The following is a 19,003-nucleotide window of genomic DNA, read 5'->3' as shown; positions in this document are numbered from 1 at the left end:
CATGAAAATTCAGTGGTGCTTGCCCGAGTTTGAACACACGATCATCGGTTAAGTCACGAGTTCTTACCACTGGGCCATCTCGGCTCATATAGATCTAGTGGTCAAGAAATTGTGACTTTGACATCGCTAAGCGTATCATAAACTGGCTTTTAATTGGCTTCAAATTATTTTAATTCGTCTGTATAAATGAATTTGTCATACAAATTTTAATGTAATGTTAACTACACTTTTCATATTAAAATTTCATTATTATTTTCATGTTAAACTTTTCATTGATAACGACGTTAAGTATATTTGTTAATAATTTTGATAATTTAATTAATAAATACACATTTTTTGTCTGTTTTAGTCAATTGTTCCTTGATTATTTTTTTCGAAGTAAAGTAGGGCTTAATTCTACTAATTTATAGCAATTACGATACGCTTCCAATTCAATTTCTATACTATTCTATATTTATTAATCGGAATCGAACCGATATGATGTTAACATATACAGTTACGTTAAACCCAAACTTAATTGTTAACTTTTATGCCAATAATGGATAGTTAAATTAAAGAATAGGAAAACGAATAAACGGTAACGATTATGCTTCGATTTGATTGCGATAGAGTGAGAATTCGTTAGTAGAATTGGTCCCCTGATAACCAGTGCCGTGTTTCGACTCAGCTCTTTTGAACTGGCTCCGTTTCATATACGACATTAAACGTAAAATTTTAATTGATATTATTTATATTGTTTGCACCAATATATATTTATAACTTCTCTGATTCTTTTGACGTTAGGTTAAGTATTTTTTTTATAGAATAGGTAGGCGGACGAGCATATGGGCCACCTGATGGTAAGTGGTCACCAACACTCATAGACATTGGCTTGTAAGAAATGTTAACCATCGCTTACATCACCAATGCGCCACCAACCTTGGGAACTAAGATGTTATGTCCCTTGTGCCTGTAATTACACTGGCTCACTCACCCTTCAAACCGGATCACAACAATACCAAGTATAGCAGAAAGGTGGTACCAACTGAATGCCACAGATATTGGTTTTGTTAAACGTTTATTTCAAAAGTATAAGGTTTTGCATTCGTTTTTAGGCAGTAGGACGGCAGTTGGTCAAATTACCCGCCAGTTAGTCTATAGACTGCTCTGTCACAATATAAACATACCTCAAGTGTTTTAGGTCAAATTACAAGTTTATACTTACAGAATAATGTCGTTTCTGTATTGAGTTCTAATTTTAAACGCAAACTTTTTCGTTTTTTGAAAGTACGGTTCCATTTTCAAATTTCAAATGTACAATATTTTTCAACTTGGTAATAGTTTCGAATGGAAGTTCTAAAAAAATACTCTAATTAGTACACAATTAAGCCTTTTAACACATTCCGCTTTCGTTATTTTTTTTCTTTTTTTTAACATCGTTAATGGCTCTAAGATCTGAATATTTACATCCTACTAAATAAATATACGAGAATTTAATGTTAAACGAATCGTGGATTACATACAAACACAATGATTATAATGTCCTCTTGACTCTTGATTGATTTCGACCACAGCGGCCAATCTCAAAAGAGATTTGCGAACTGCGCAGGTGCACTCCATATTCCTGTTGTAATCCAAAGGGACGGCAATTCGACACTACCGGAAAAAGTTCAACCAACGGCTGTATGTGCGGTAGGCCAAGTTTCAGACTCCGGGCTTCTACTGAGATTCTTCGCCAGAAAACTCTAATAACAGTTTTTTGGCTTACCTGAGGTTTGAGCCCAAGTACTCAGGATCTTCGGTTTTATAAATCTAACCCATCTGACCTAAGCCATCGAGGAAGTACAACACAATACAATCCAAGTGGGTGGATGTTTCCAGTAAGCTTTGTGCGCGCCAGTTTGAGTCAATCCATTTAATATACAATTATATTTAGTGTTCCGGTTTGAAGGGCGAGTAAGCCAGTGTAAATTAACCCAAGAGATACAATATATTAGAACCATTAGTTACAGAAACATTGACTGAATACATAAAGTTCATTGCCATAAAAAGTAAAAAAAAAAAAATAGACGATCGCTGCGATTATCAATTTCAAAAATCGAATTAACTTTAAATTTTTTAATGTTTTAAAATTAAAATAATTGACCGCAATACGGTAACACAAATCTTAACAGATTAAAAAGAATTGTTTTAAAAGGTAAGAAAATATGTTAATCGTTTTGAAGATATCTCTACTATATTGCTACTATCGCCATTGTTTTGTGGGAAATCAACTTTTATGGGTGGAAAAATTACTGTAAACAAACAAAGACTCAGTGTTTTTTAAGATTGGATAATTAATCGTTTGTTATAAATAGAGGTTAATAGGTCATTATGGAGTTGAAACAATTGTAACATTTCTTTTAGATTTTCGTTTCATTTAGATGATAAATAATTAAAAAACTAAGAGAGTGTCGTTGGATATTGTTTTTAAATGAAGAACGTTTTGATATAAATGAAATAAAAAAGCCTTTGTGCAAACAGCGATTTCTTAATATTCGTGAAATTAAACTAATTTAAAAAAAAAATCTACGTATGATAAAATGTTAAATAAATAAATAGAATAAAAACTATATTGCGATTTTAACTGTACTCTTTAAGATGTGGTTTTAACTGAACTATATAAACTAATCCTCATTATAAATAAAATTATAATTTGACTTAAATTGCACTTTCAAAATAAACTTCGTGTATTATAACGATTCAATGTCGGTGGTCACTTTCACGGGCCGTTCGGAATCGTTTTGCGGTAAAACGGTTAAAATTTACTTCGAATGCGGATGTGACGTCATCGAGTGAAAGTACAAAAGTACTTTTGGTTTTCGGTTCCGCATGAAGTTTGTTAAATCGTTTGAGTAATATGTTACGTGTTACGTTTATTGTTTTCAACAAAGGAATAGATTTATTCGTTTCATTTTTTCATACACGAATATAATATGTATGAGCGAGATGGCGAGTGGTTAGAACGTTGGAATCTTAAACGATGATTATGGGTTCAAATCCATCATATGGCATCTCTACTGAATTTTCATGTGTTAATTTTGTGTTTATTATTCAACTCTGTTGAAGGAAAACATGGTGAAAAAATCTGCATATTTCGGAAGAAACTCCATATAGCTCCAGACCTCCACAAAATGGCAAGCAAGTCTTGGCCCAGCAGTGGGACATTAACATGATATTATTACACTTTATAACTTGTGTCGTAGCCAAGAATGATTTTTTTATAATAAGAGAGGCAGATGGGCACCCAGATTTTTTTATAGTATAGTTAGGCGAATGAGCATATGGGCCACCTGATGGTAAGTCGTCACCAACGCCCATAGACATTGGCATTGCAAGAAATGTTAACTATCGCTTTCACCGCCAATGCGCCACCAACCTTGGGAATTAAGATGTTATGTCCCTTGTGATGGTGAGTCACCACCGCTCATAGAACATAACCCTTTATATTGCCAATGCATCACTAACCTTGGGAAATAACATGTTATGACCCTTCTGCCTGTTACACTGGCTCACTCACCCTTCAAACCGGAATACAACAATACCAAGTACTGTTTTGCGGTGGAATATCTGATGTCTTGGCCCAGCAGTGGGACATTAACATGATATTATTACACTTTATAACTTGTGTCGTAGCCAAGAATGATTTTTTTATAATAAGAGAGGCAGATGGGCACCCAGATTTTTTTATAGTATAGTTAGGCGAATGAGCATATGGGCCACCTGATGGTAAGTCGTCACCAACGCCCATAGACATTGGCATTGCAAGAAATGTTAACTATCGCTTTCACCGCCAATGCGCCACCAACCTTGGGAATTAAGATGTTATGTCCCTTGTGATGGTGAGTCACCACCGCTCATAGAACATAACCCTTTATATTGCCAATGCATCACTAACCTTGGGAAATAACATGTTATGACCCTTCTGCCTGTTACACTGGCTCACTCACCCTTCAAACCGGAATACAACAATACCAAGTACTGTTTTGCGGTGGAATATCTGATGAGTGGGTGGTATACCCAGACGAGCTTGTACAAAGCTCTACCACCAGTGTGCATAATAGCATACCTTTAAACCGGAACACAATAATATTAATATTGATGTTTGACAGTAGAATATCTGATGAGTGGATGATATCTACTCAAACAGGCTTGCCTACCCAACCTTGCCTTACCAAGTAATAATACAAATTATTACTACATACAGAAGAATACAGAGGTTATAGAGTTAAGAAGTTGACAGAGCTACCAAACCATGCCTTGGATAACATGTCGGCCATTTTCGATCTCTCTCATACCGCGTCAGATTATATTTCAATCGAACTATCATTTGAGGGAAAAGAGAGTTCATCTGTGTTTACGCACACACTTATACGTATACTCCTTGAGAACGTGATTAGACTTTGAGGCCTTCATGGCGGTAATTACGTCACGAGGTCATTATTATTAGTTAGTACACACATACGTGAACATTCACACGCGCACATACATACTATTTACTGAATAGTTTGTATTTTTGCAATTTTTGTTATTATCTTTGTTCCCTGATACTTCTTAAAATATATTAACTGGATATATATCCAGTTAATATATTATATATATATATAACTGTAACAGTTACAACTATATTAAATATGTGGGTAGCATTTTTTTTTCTGGCATGTCACTATATTTGAGCGCAAAATATTCTGCCAATGTCACGTATAAAAGAGATGACACATATGGATATGAGATAATTCGGAGGAGTATTTATTTATTTGAGTTAAACTAAAATGTTAACGTCAAAAATTGTTTGCCAATATTGTAATGATATGAAAAAGCGAGACCTTTATGTACAGTTATTATGATTAGAAATGTATTACTGACAAGTTTTGTGGATTTTGTTATTTTTTTTTCTTAAACGTGTGTGTGAGTTAGTTTGTAGGTAGAAAAATGTCATCTTATGTACCTTTTCTTGAATTTTGGTCTGTTTGTCGGTTTATATACAATATATACTACTACTACTACTACTATACTAGAGATCTTAATATATACTATTTTAATCGTGATTATGTTTGTCATGATGATCAATACCTTTTTCACAAGTGGTATACAGAAAAAAATAGATTAAAGATCTTTTTATTTGAAAAATATATAGAAAGACAAGAAGGCTTTTATTTATATATCGTTAGTACCCGGCAAAACTATAATGCATTGAATTTAGGGTAAAGTAACAGCCATTAAGTGTTTCACAGCTGCTCCATGGCTGGATAGCTAGATAAGGCACAATTCCATACGTCACATGCAAGCTTGCTCGCAAAGTTTCCTTCACCAAACGAAAATGAAATATAAATATTTAATTAATTATCAACATTTTTAACGGAATATACTAGATTATATCTTTGAAATAATTACATTTATACACAAAAAAATGTATAAGAAATTTAATTGTTCATTTCTAAGTTATTTTCTAGTCTATGGTAACCTTAAAACAGTTTTCGACCGTGACCTAGAAACAAAGCAGCAAGAAGTGTTACCCTCCATACAAGAGTAGGTAAGGCCACGTTCACATAGGCTACAAATGTTCGTATTATGCAAAAATGCATTTTCTATTGTTGGAGATGTTATGAATTTTAATTATCTTAATTGAATATAACACTATTTGAAATTTGTAATTTCCAGAAAAATTAGATGCTCTTTATCTTTAAAGGGTGAGTGAGTCAGTAACTACAAGTGTGAGAGAGCTGGTTTCTCCTGACTGGCCTAAGCCAGTCTGGGTACGGGCCTCAGGGTTGCCTCCTTTACCCGGGCTGTTCCTCACCGGCAAGTTGTCTTGCCGTGTCATTTTATTTTTGGCCCGAAGGGCTTGGATCTCTAAAAGCGCAAGGAACATAACATCTTAGTTCCCAAGCTTGGTAGCGCATTGGCGATATACTGAATGGTTTATATTCCTCACGTCGCCAATGTCCATGGGCGGTAATCACTTTCCATCAGGTAAGCCACGTGCCATTTTGTTCAGCCAGTTTCCTTCACCACAGAACTCGAGATGAATTACACTTGGATTGAACCCGCTATCAATGCTGAATATTCACGTATTTTAGCTACTAGGCTATCACAGTTCACTATACATATATACATTACATATATTTGTAGTTCTTATATTTCCGGAACAGGATACGACGCTCTGAATACCAATAGTATTGTAATGGAATCCAACGAACTATTTGGAACACTTTCCAATGTATTTTTATTGGTCACGATAAAAAAGGTCTGACGGGTTTTTGGTTTGTCAGTCAATTAATGCTTGGTTCAGACATTCGTTAATCATTTCAATTATTTACTTTAAAAATATTTGCATTCTATGTTTATATAAATGAGAAATATTTTGACTGTCTCATTGGGTATAGGTTAGCTTAAAAGTATTCGAATTGTCAAGTTTTTGGTTTAAATCAGCTCTTTTTTCTTTCGTAGGAAAAACATATCAAAGCTTTTCCCACTCATGAAGTAGGGGAAATGTGAGGCTCGCTGGCCAGGAGCGAATCGAACTGAGTGGGTTCCAGCAGGTTTAATATTTTGTTTCGCTCGAAGAGGGAGAAGGCTATCCTATGTCCTTTTTTATAACCCTGATATTATGTATGCAACATTTCGTGATGACCTTAGACATTGGCATTGTAAGAAATATTAACCATCGCTTACATCACCAATGCGCCACCAACCTTGGGAACTAAGATGTTATGTCCCTTGTGCCTGTAATTACACTGGCTCACTCACCCTTCAAACCGGAACAAAACAATACCAAGTACTGCTGTTTTGCGGTAGAATATCTGATGAGTGGGTGGTACCTACAAATATATACAGGTAGACAGACAAATGAAATAATAAACTAAATATAATACAAATTGACACAAATATAACTTATTAATATATACAAAACAATAAAAGAATATAAAAAGTATATAAAAGGAAGGAAAATGTTATCAACTATATCATCTACATAACGTTTAAACTAATAATTAAAACAAACGGGTAATTCGTTCGTAAATTCGTCTGCTTAAATGAATTAAGTAACTAATGGTTTGACTCGCGCGCATTCGAGAGCACATAACGCCTTAGGTCCTGTGCTTTTGGTATAGTTGTGTTGAATTGCCGTCCCATCGGATTATCATAGTATATATATATATATATATATATATATATATATAAAGAGGCAGATGGGCCTGATGTAAAGTGGTGACCACCACCCATAGACATTGGCGATGTAAGAAAGATTAAACATTCCTCGCAATGTGCCACCAATTTTTGGAACTTAGACCTTATATTCCTTGTGCCTCCAGTTACACTGGCTCACTCACCTTTCAAGCCAGAACGCAACCATACAAAATATTGCTGCTTAGCGGTAGAATATCTAATGAGGTGGTACCTACCTAGAGGGCCTTGCAAACAGCTCTACCAGCATCATACAAGCGGTTGAAAATAAACTAGAAACATAAAAAATTATATACAATTATGGTTTTGTTTTTTCTTTTTTATATATGTCACGTGCGACACTTTCTAACGCCGTAGATATAGTTTCACAAATCTCTATTTATTATAGATAAATTCATTTAAGCGGCGAGAACAATCGGTTCAAGTAATTTCATAAGATTAACTTTCAAAGCGATGAAATTTTTACATAAAATTATGTATTTTATAAAAAAATATATTTATGTGTGTGTATGATTTTTAAGTTCATTCAGCATTCACATTTATGAATATATATGAATATATTATAAAACGTTAGTAAAGTGATTATTTATTATTATAAAGTTTAAAAAAGTCATATAGCATACAATACATCATATAAAATAGTTCGGACTGAGTAAATTGTGCTCGTTATTCATGATAGAATTAAATAAAAGACCGGAAGTAGATTCACAATTAGCTAAGAAAATATTAATCTATTGGAAATACATTTAAACTATCTCATTATGTATTTACGTTTAAATTAAATTATACTAAATTATTATACAGTTTAATTTTCCATGACTTAATTTCTTAATTATTTTCAGATGGCCGAAAATTATTTGGTGGATATAAGATAACACCGTCATACTGCAAAGCAAGCCGAGCAGCGAAATATAACAGAGGCAGCACGATATGCATGTTTAATCATGAATGCGTGCAAAGAGGCGGCGAGGTCGTCGGCGCATGCATGGATGGATTCCTCTTCGGAGCATGCTGTCAGCTACTTTCAGATAGCCAATCGCATTTACCAAAAGGCCCAGGTGTTGTTATGACCAGTTACCTTGATTACCCCGACCCTGAAACGGAGACTGATGATTATGATGGTGAGCAATTGAGTGCTTGGCATAACAGTTTCAAGCCGGTCATCACACCTGGATACAGACCAAGTACAAACCAAGTATCTACAACCACAATGAAGGCTGAACAAGATCTCAGCACGGAGAGTCATCAAGCAGAAATCATTTCTGAAGGGTTCAATCAAATAACAAATACTCTATTAAGCACTCCGCCTAAAGATAACAGTTTCTATGTTAAGCCAGAAGATGTGTACACACACAGCTCAATAAATCATGTCGTTGCTGACACCATACTTCTACATAAGAATGGTTCAGAAGTAAACGATATTTTAAGACCATCAGACTTTAATATACAAATATCTTCAATGCAAACTAAACCGACGATACCACCAACTTCGACATCGGTTCATTCTCCTTCAATTATTGTCTCAACACACCGACCGATATACAAACCTGTGTTTAAACCGAAACCACTTAATAAAACGACAACAAAACAGCCGGCAACTGAAAATTATGAAATAGTTTCAACAATAACGAAAGATACACAAAAAATGCCTGAGCTTTCGTCAATAAATAGCATCATACAAATGCTTAATGAGAGTACTCCAAGTATGAAAGACGAAATAAGTTCTCCGTCGACCTTAGACGTTATGGAAACCAAATCTTCACCAGCTCCATCAACGGTTACTCCGATATCTTACAGTAGTAGTTTTCCTAACTATTATATAACCACAGGGCACTATGTTACCCTTAAACCGACAACATATCCAAGCAGTACACCATATGTTACATATTTAAATAAAAAACCTATGACAACGAAAAACCCTTCTTACAGTAATATTTATACAACACCAAATAGCATACCCCAAGATGATAGGCCTATCAAACCATATTATTCATCACCAAAACCTAGTCAATCAACTAGTCAGGACATAGAAGCCTTTAACCGATATCCCACTAACCCAGATGAATTCGGAGAATCAATTACAACATTTAGCTATGTGAGCTCAACCACTACGTCTAAACCCACTACAACGACCAGAAAACCACCCTCTACGAGCTACGTAACGGGATCAAAGCCATTAAAAAGACCAGTAACTTCCTCATCAAACTTCATATCATCAAAACCTTTGAAAAGACCAGCAACTACCCCCTCAAATTACCTTTCAACTTATGACGCTGCCGATTCTTTCTCAAGTGTAACACCAACAGTCATCGTACTAAATAATCCCAATATAGGTACGTCTTCGGAAGAGACACAATTCGTAGAAATTTCTCAAGAACCTTTCAAGAAACCTGTGAGTCAAATTACAGTAAATAACCATATTGAATCCACGAATAACATTTATATGGGAAAACCACCTCAAGGTGCTGAGAAACCAAAGCCACAACCATCTTATGAAAAGCCATCTTCACCAACGGTTGTTATAACGCCAAAACCATCACCGATAACGTCACCTTATCCAAATAGAATTTCACCAACTGGTCCTTCATCAACATCAAACACTCTTAGCTTTGAGTCGTATACAGAATATCATTCAACAACGACTATGAAAACAGAATTGCAAGCGTCTTCTGATAACTTTATAAACTTCCCACCGGTTAGAAATCCAATGCTTAACTCTAATGGAACTAATTCAAATATTTTTAACACAAGTGTATCTATTTCTGATAATGAATTGGATGACATGGAATACTCAACACCAACCTGGCAAGACGATGATAAATTAAATGACAAAATGAATCTATTTGTAAACAAAATCGTAGGCAGCCTCCAAGGTACCTTCCAAGAACTACATGATATAGTTATTCTTGACAAAAAGCCAAACGCGACAATTATACGAGACAAACCAACCACGGCTAAGCCTCCAAAAAAAACTATCCCGACTCGAAAACCAGTTACAACTACAAGAAAACCTGCTAGAATTACAACCACAACAAAAAAACCGGTAAAAACAACAAAAAAACCAGTCAAACAAACCACACCTTCTAAGAGAACGACCACCACCACAACAACAACAACAACAACCGCCCCACCAACTACGACGACAAAAAAGCCTGTAAGTTTAATAACTAAATTAATTATATCGTCACTCCGTCATTCCATTTATCGTTCAACGATGGAAAAATGCATTTTACAACTTTAAAGTAAATTAAAGTGTCTGCTTAAAGTCCATATTTGAATATCAGCAAAACAGTTGACTTAAATCGTATGCCGCCGCATGCGAGCATTTTAGTATTGCGTGTTCGTATCCCACGCTTAAAATGCGATTCTACGCGATTCGATGCAGCGCGTTTGAAGCGAATTGTACCTCAAAGTACCGAATTTTATAGCCACTATTGTATCTTCAATTTGTTTTTCTGTTTCCAGGTGACCACCACGAAGAAATCAAAGCCGACAAAAAAGGTCACCACGACCACCGTCACAACGACGGTAACTGAGCAAGATGAAGTTACAACGGAACAACCTGAGGTCATTGACTATAATGATAAGAATTGTAAGTAATATGTATTATATACAAATTCCTCCTATATAAATACTAAGGCCTCCTTTCCTTTCGAAAAGTTTTAGATTAAGAAGATTAGGCACATAAAAACTCAGTGCTTGCCTGTCATACAGCACGTCAAACAAGGTCTTTTCATATATAAAAAAAATAATTGTAATATGCTATATATTACCAGCGTTGCAATCAGTTCAAAAGCAGTGGGTACAACGTTGATAAGATATATTCTCCTGCCATCAGCAACTTAGTTATTTAGTTACGTTCTGATACAGAGCACATAATATTAGTCAGTCGCTTAGGTTGGTGCATTGATCATGTAAGGTTAGTATTTCTTACAGAGCCAATGTCTATAAATGCTTGTGAACATTTGTCAGTCTGCATACTTATTTTAAATCAATACTGTTAACCAATGACAAAGTCTCGAATATTACTTTTTTACAGTATGCGGAGTTCGACCTATGATGAAATCTGGTCGTATAGTCGGTGGTAAGGACGCTAAATTTGGCGAGTGGCCTTGGCAAGTTTTAGTGAGAGAATCAACTTGGATGGGTCTCGTCATCAAGAACAAGTGTGGTGGTGTCCTGATCTCCAACAGATTCGTCACAACCGCTGCTCATTGTCAGCCTGGGTCAGTTTAAACTTTGCACCAGAAATCCTAGAAAATAGAATAGATTAATTTATTAATTATTTATAATTGCTTATTTAAGGTAACCTCAGCTGGAAGGATTATACACAGTACATAATATTTTTTTAAACTTATAGATTGTTTTTAGTTTTATGCATATAATTTATTTTCTGTAAGAACTCACTTCATTACTCACCCTATATACTACATTGATATGATATGCTATTTTGATGTGTACTCTTGAAATATTATAATTATTATGGTCAATGTCACATATCACTTTCATTTCACGAGCGTTTCCTGCGGTGAGTTTCGAGTTTATTCTTACAGAATAGCGTTACAGTACCTTTTCCATGTCTGTCAAACGATTTTCTATTATTTTTGGTAACAATTGACGTATTACCGAGATATATAAAATATGTTTTCTTAAAATTTTCAATCATAATTATGAATGAATTTCAATCAATGGACGAATTATTAGTTCAAAATATGTTAAGTTGTGTGTTACATATTTCTGAATATCATTACAGTTTCCTAGCCTCCCTGATAGCAGTATTTGGTGAGAACGACCTGTCGAAGGACGCTGAACCTCGAAGACCGATAGCCAAAAACGTGCGTCGCGTGATTGTCCATCGGCAGTACGATGCCGCGACGTTTGAAAACGATCTCGCCCTATTAGAGCTGGACTCGCCGGTGCAATTCGATGCTCATATAGGTAATAACTGTAACGTTTAATGATCCACAGCAACCACCTACCACTCTTATTTCTTATGGACATAACTAACTTAGTGGTGCGTGCTTGGTTTCGAACCCGCAATCTTCGCTTAAGAGTCCAGAGCCACCATTCTGGCCACCAAACCTTCTCTCTTTGATGAACTTCATAGAAGCTTAAAATCGTACTCGACAGATACATAACAAACAGTAATTACGAAGTATTACTATTATACTAATACTAAGAGTTATTATTTACCGGTGTTAGGGCTTTGTGCAAGTTTGTCTGGATAGGTACCACCCACTCATCAGATATTCTACCGCAAAACAGTAGTACTTGGTATTATTGTGTTCCGGTTTGAAAGGTGATTGGGCCAGTGTAATTACAGGCACAACGGACATAACAACTTAGTTCCCATGGTTAGTGGCGCATTGGCGATGTAAGCGATGGTTAACATTTCCTACAATGCCAATGTCTATGGGCGTTTGTGACCACTTACCATCAGGTGGTCCGCCTACCTATACTATAAAAAAAAAGTTGTGTTCCGATTTGGAGGGTAAGTGAGACGTAGCTATAAACATAGCAGACGTTTCGTCGTAGTTTGTTCGCGCATTGATCTTACATCATCAAGCTGTCATCAACGGGTGATTAATATTTCTTAAAGGGCAGTGGTCGACATTAGGTAGCGAAAATGTCAGTACGCCTTCCTATTTTATATTTAAAAAATGCGGTTAGTAGTTAAACATCAGGCGATAATGTTAAAATTAAAAAATTTGGTTTTCGAGATTTTAACCCGAAATCTTCAGCCAACAATTATAGAACCATTGGACCATCTCGTAATTGTATTCTATTAATCAAGAATACATTAAGAGATTATGAATAAAATATATTTTTCTTCAAGTTATTAAATTAAGATTTTTTTTATATTTTAATTGTAAGTGAATATATAATTTCTCATTATTTATATGTATTTTACAATAAAGTTTATTTTAAAAAAAGCCGAGATGGCCCAGTGGTTAGAACGCGTGAATCTTATCCGATGATCGTGGGTTCAAACCCGGGCAAGCACCACTGTATTTTCATGTGCTTAATTTGTGATTATAATTCATCTCGTGCTTAACGGTGAAGGAAAACATCGTGAGGAAACCTGCATGTGTCTAATTTCATTGAAATTCTGCCACATGTGTATTCTACCACCCCGCATTGGAGCAGCGTGGTGGAATAAGCTCCACAACCTTCTCCTCAAAAAGGAGAGGAGGCCTTAGCCCAGCAGTGGGACATTCACAGGCTGTTAGTGATTGTATATCATATTGTATGTATTATATTATTTCAGTACCAATTTGCATGCCCCAAGACGACACAGACTTCACGGGGCGAGTTGGAACCGTCACAGGTTGGGGTCGCCTTACGTACAATGGTATTGTGCCTTCAATTCTACAAGAAGTCCAGGTACCTATTCGATTGATTTATAATTAGGCAATGACCACGGATTTCATATATTGGATGATGACATTGGCCACGGTCAATTTCAAGAGAAATTAGCCAACTACGCAGGACATATTATAGTGTTTAAGTGTGTGCACATACGCAGGTGTACTCTCGACTGCCTTACTCTCATAATCCGATGGCATAGCAATAGTTTAGGCGCACGACCAACGGATTTACCTGCTTTCCGAGGCATCGGAGTGTACATACTTCCAACTTCCTCTCCGGCCTGCTACTGAGAATTTTCGAAAGAAAAACTCAATAACTTTTTATGGGCCCGACCTTGGTTTGTCTTGCTGGTCTAGTGGCTAGATATAATCATCAATCAATTGATATATGTGCTTATACCGCTCATCACATTACGACTCTCAACCTATATTTAAAAAAAAATGAAATTGAACTTAATATAAATAAAATAGCATATGTATAATATGTTATGTATCGTCAGGTGCCTGTGATCGACAACAGCGCTTGCCAGGAGATGTTCCACGCAGCAGGTCACGCTAAGAAAATCCTGAACTCGTTCATCTGTGCTGGCTATGCTAATGGTCAGAGGGATTCCTGTGAAGTGAGTAATAGTTTAGTCCTCATAATAACCGCTTGTAAATGTGTCACTGCTGGGCAAATTTCTCCTCGAAAAGAATATTTGGAGTCTATGGTAACTTCAATGGATATAACTAACTTAGTGATGCTTGCTTGGTTTTAAAATACTAATCTTCGCTTAAGATTCAAGAGTTCTAGCCACTAAACATTCACTCATTGATAAACTTCATAGAAGCTTAAAACTTAACATATACTATATAGTTTTATTCCTTCCAGGGCGACAGCGGTGGTCCCTTAGTGCTCCAACGCGATGATGGTAAATGGCAATTAGTGGGCACGGTGTCCCATGGTATCAAATGTGCGGCACCATACTTACCAGGAGTGTACATGAGGACAACATATTATAAGCCTTGGTTAAGATCTTTGACAGGAGTACGTTAATTGTTTAAGTAAAATATTCAGTTTCCCAAAATGTAATATATCTATTGCTCCATATTGTTCTCGAAGGTCCACTCTCATAGACTTCTCGAATAACGTGTCTTCTTCTTTCGAATGTCAAATCGATGATGACAGAAAGAGACAACATGTGTTTAACTAAACCTAAACAGCCGCTGAGCAACGTTTATTAATAAGTTCATTAATCTTTATAATTACCTGATCTACGCCGAGTCAAAATCTAATCTTAACCTTTCTATATATATAGGCTATATTTATTTATATACTTTGGAAACAAAAGTATATAATAAAACAAATTAATAAAATTTATAATAAATATTAAAATAATGATGCCGGGAAACAGCAGTTAAATTATAAAAAAGAGGGAGATACATATATATCTGTCATATTTTTAAAAATGGAAGTGTTGGTTCTTGGTATTAGTGCGTTAAAACTAACTCTTCTTTATATTTACAACAAAATTAAAATACAAATATAAAAAGGTACTTAAATCGTTAAAGCCAAAGTATATCACATCCCTTTCTCTTAACTTTCGAGTAATCAATTTTATCAATATAATAACAAATTCCATAAAACTTCATTCCGTTCCACTTGCTTCATTTATAACGAAAGTGTATAAAATTAAATTTTTATACTTTCATTTGTAAAATTCCAATCGAAATCAATTTTGTAATGCTATAAAATACTTTGTGATAAGAAGTTTTTTTTATAAAAAAAATGTGACAGGGATTTCTTAAGCTCGTTCCAATAATAAAAAAATCCATTCGAGGCAAAATTTATTTTAAAATATGAATTTAAACGTCCAATTTTGGTTTGTTGTTTGATACGTGCGTAATAATTTTTCAAATTCGAATTTCGAACACTCGATTATTTTCATAAATTTATATCTGAATGCAAGTCAAGAAATTGTTTTTTTTTATAGATCGCGTAAGATCTTCCAGTATTATGCTTAAATTATTTAATATACGACATCCCACCCCGTATATATTTCACAGTCCTTATTTACTTGTACTTATGTATTATATAAATAACTTAATAAGCACATTTAAAATATTTTTGTTACTTTTAAAAATTATTTATATTTTTATTAAAATAATTCAATCCAATAAAACATACAATATAGCTCTCTAAGCCAGAAATTAAATACTTCTTCAATTTCCGTTACTTAATAAAATAATTGACTTATAAATATTGTAAATTATTATTAATAATAATGTAAATTTAAATGCATTTATTTATTTAAATATAGCAATAAGTTATTATATTAAGATACGTAAAATATAAATAGAATATTATTTATTTTAATTTTAAGTCAAAATTTAAAAAATAATGTACAGAATATTTTTAGATATATTTTATATATTAAATGCCAGTTATTAAAGTTATCTTTTAATTATATCTATTTAATATTTTATTTAATTATACTTAAGATAATTAAAAAGTCATCAAGCATTATGTACTTAATTGAAATGGAAAAATTAATTGAATTGGAAAGAAATAACTCAAACTTATTAACATGATCATTGTTTTAATTAAAAATATCGTTTTTATAAATAAAAATTAAAATTAATCAAGGCTTCTAATTAAATTCTAAATTAAACCCTTCAGTAAAAAAGTAGATTCTACTGCTAGGAACTAGTAGCACAGTAGTTTCACCATAAATATCGTCTGCGTCCATTTTGACCAAAAGGAATTATATTTTTATAACATTCGATTCGTTTCAAGCAAACAGAAAGTTTTTTTAGCGCTTTAGCGCTGTGAATATTTCAAAATTAACTCTTTTTTCAATCTATAAAGCGATATTTTTAATTACTTTTTAAGACGTCGCTTTATTGTCACATTTTTATGTTTTCACTTAATAATAACTAAGATTTCCTTATAACTTTAAACACTTTACAATATAATATAATTTGTTAATTTAGATGAAAATAAAACATGAATTCCTTTTTCTTTTGAACCAAATCGCATTAAAACAAACTATATATCTGCATTTTTTTTTTCTGAAAAAAAAACACTAAACTTTTTTTTTCCACAAGGACTATTTTGATCCTTAAGGGCTTTATCCTTTCAACCAATATATTAATTGTATATGAAAATTGTTATGACAGCTTAAACTAAAAGTATTTAAAAAATGTATTGAGACCTGTATAGATAATATTAGTTAAATTGTTACAAAAAACGTGAAAGCTGCAAGCTAAAATAAACTTAATGCTTGAACAGTAAGAATGAAAATCGTACAACAAAATTGGACGTGCTGTCTTATATATCATATACAAAAAAACGATGACCTTATTTAACACTTTTACATCTAAACTGTAATATTAACAATCCAAAATATAAACAAAAATGAACCAACCCTCCTTTCAGTAGGAGCAATAAAACGACGTTATATTTTTAAAACAATATTTTAATCGAATATTGTAAAGGGGGTGTTATATTTTTTTAATACAATGTATTAAGTTTTGATTGAATCTTGGAATCAATTCATTTTTTTAATTCTTTAAATCAGATCATAGTTTAATACAGACATACTATATTTCTTGAACATTTATCAATGAAATAGTAAAGTCTAGATATATTGGTCGGCTATTATTATTGCAAAAAAGTCGAGATGGCCTAGTGGTTAGAGCGCGTGAATCTTAACCGATGATCGTGGGTTCAAACCCGGGCAAGCACCACTGAATTTTGATGTGCTCAATTTTGTTTTTATAATTCATCTCGTGCTTGACGGTGAAGGAAAACATCGTGAGGAAACCTGCATGTGTCTAATTTCATTGAAATTCTGTCACATGTGTATTCTACCAACCCGCAATGGAGCAGCGTGGTAGAATAAGCTCCAAACCTTCTCCTCAAAAGGGAGAGGAGGCCTTAGCCCAGCAGTGGGACATTAACAGGCTGTTACTGTTACTATTATTATTGCACCTAACTCCAGTTACGTTGAAACTCCACTACATAAATTCAAAAGTTCAATCTGTATCGCTATCTCTTTCTTATATGTGTGTTTAATAAAGGATACCAATTAGTTTGGTCAAATAGCTCAAAGATTGTCTTCCGAAATGAGTTAATATTTTATTTGTTATTGTCAAATTAATTTTAGATATATGTAAAAAATATTTTTAAGTAATGTTTAATTATTTTAATAACTATTAAATATGAAATGCTCAACTTGATTATGTATTTTATAAATAAATGACTGTTACGCATTTAATAAATATTTAAGGAAGTTAAGATTTTTTTATTTAATAATATAATAATAATAATAATATCCGGGGATATTTTTCACACACGGCCATCTGATCCCAAATTAAGCATGTACAGAGCTTGCACTATGGAAACCAGACAACTGATATACTACATATACTATTTTTCTTTTGTAAATACATACTTATATAGATAATTACACCCAGACTGAGGACAAACAGACATGTTCATGCACACAAATGTCTGCCCTGGCTGGGAATCGAAACCATAACCTTCGACGTGAAAGGCAAGCATCCAACCACACCAACCGGCTCGTCATTTATATATGTTATATCTTTATAATTAAGACAAAATCCTTCTTCAATCAAGAGATAGAAAAACAATGCCAATTATCAATATCAATAATATTGCATGAGATTTTTTTAATTATGATTAAATATATTGTTATATCCTATGAGATAACTTACATGGTTGGTTGCCTGGAAGAGATCGCTATGTAGCAATAAGGTTGCCAAAATTGTATGCTACTTTCATTTAGGCTGTATCCATGTTTTGTATTTTTTTCTGTGTGTTGTACAATAAAATAAAGTAATTATTATAATATACGACATATTTACGATTTATTAAGAGACAGATAAGTTTTTTTACTACTATGAATTTACAATTTCATATTCAAATTTCAATTTTATATTTCTATGTAACACAATCGGCAGTATTTTACAAATCATTCTAAAGAATATATTCGAATGATATATTTCAATCTGATTTTTAAAAATATATGCTTAAAGTTTGTGTGACTCGCGACAGAAGATGTTGTTTTTCGCTAAAAGAAAATTTAGTTAGCGACGACAGCTTTATATTGTTATAAATTTTAAACGAAAGGTCTCTAAAAAACCCAGGTTTCAGTTTATTTGTAAATATAATTCATTATTCAGTTATCTCAATAACTTGTAGCATTACGAGTATAAATCAATGTAAATATTAGAGGACCTTTCGTATTCTTTTTCTATAAAAAAAATTGATTATTTTACGTTTCCGATTTGACAAAACCTTGTTATACAAACAATAATTTATTTTTATACAATGAACTAGATTTATCTTTAAAAATGAAATGTTATAAAAGCTTGAAAAATTGTTCTGTTACCACCTCTTAAGTTTTATTAAATTTTTGTAGAAATGA

General features: G+C 33.5%; 1 protein-coding gene across 1 annotated transcript in view; it reads left to right on the top strand.

Annotated features, from left to right (window-relative positions):
* LOC126779055 (serine protease filzig) overlaps window positions 1–14,618 on the top strand; it is a 29,491-nt gene extending 14,873 nt beyond the window's left edge. The window contains exons 2-8 of the mRNA XM_050502833.1: window positions 8,046–10,357; window positions 10,669–10,795; window positions 11,243–11,429; window positions 11,957–12,141; window positions 13,472–13,587; window positions 14,072–14,191; window positions 14,443–14,618. Coding sequence (XP_050358790.1) covers window positions 8,046–10,357; window positions 10,669–10,795; window positions 11,243–11,429; window positions 11,957–12,141; window positions 13,472–13,587; window positions 14,072–14,191; window positions 14,443–14,607 — 3,212 coding nt within the window. The 3' untranslated portion in view covers window positions 14,608–14,618. The remainder of the gene's footprint in view (window positions 1–8,045; window positions 10,358–10,668; window positions 10,796–11,242; window positions 11,430–11,956; window positions 12,142–13,471; window positions 13,588–14,071; window positions 14,192–14,442) is intronic.
* The last annotated feature ends 4,385 nt before the right edge of the window (window positions 14,619–19,003 follow it).

Source organism: Nymphalis io, chromosome 28, assembly GCF_905147045.1.
Source record: "Nymphalis io chromosome 28, ilAglIoxx1.1, whole genome shotgun sequence".
NCBI lineage: Eukaryota > Metazoa > Arthropoda > Insecta > Lepidoptera > Nymphalidae > Nymphalis > Nymphalis io.
Note: the sequence above shows the minus strand (reverse complement) of the source record. Positions and strands in the feature narration are given on the sequence as shown.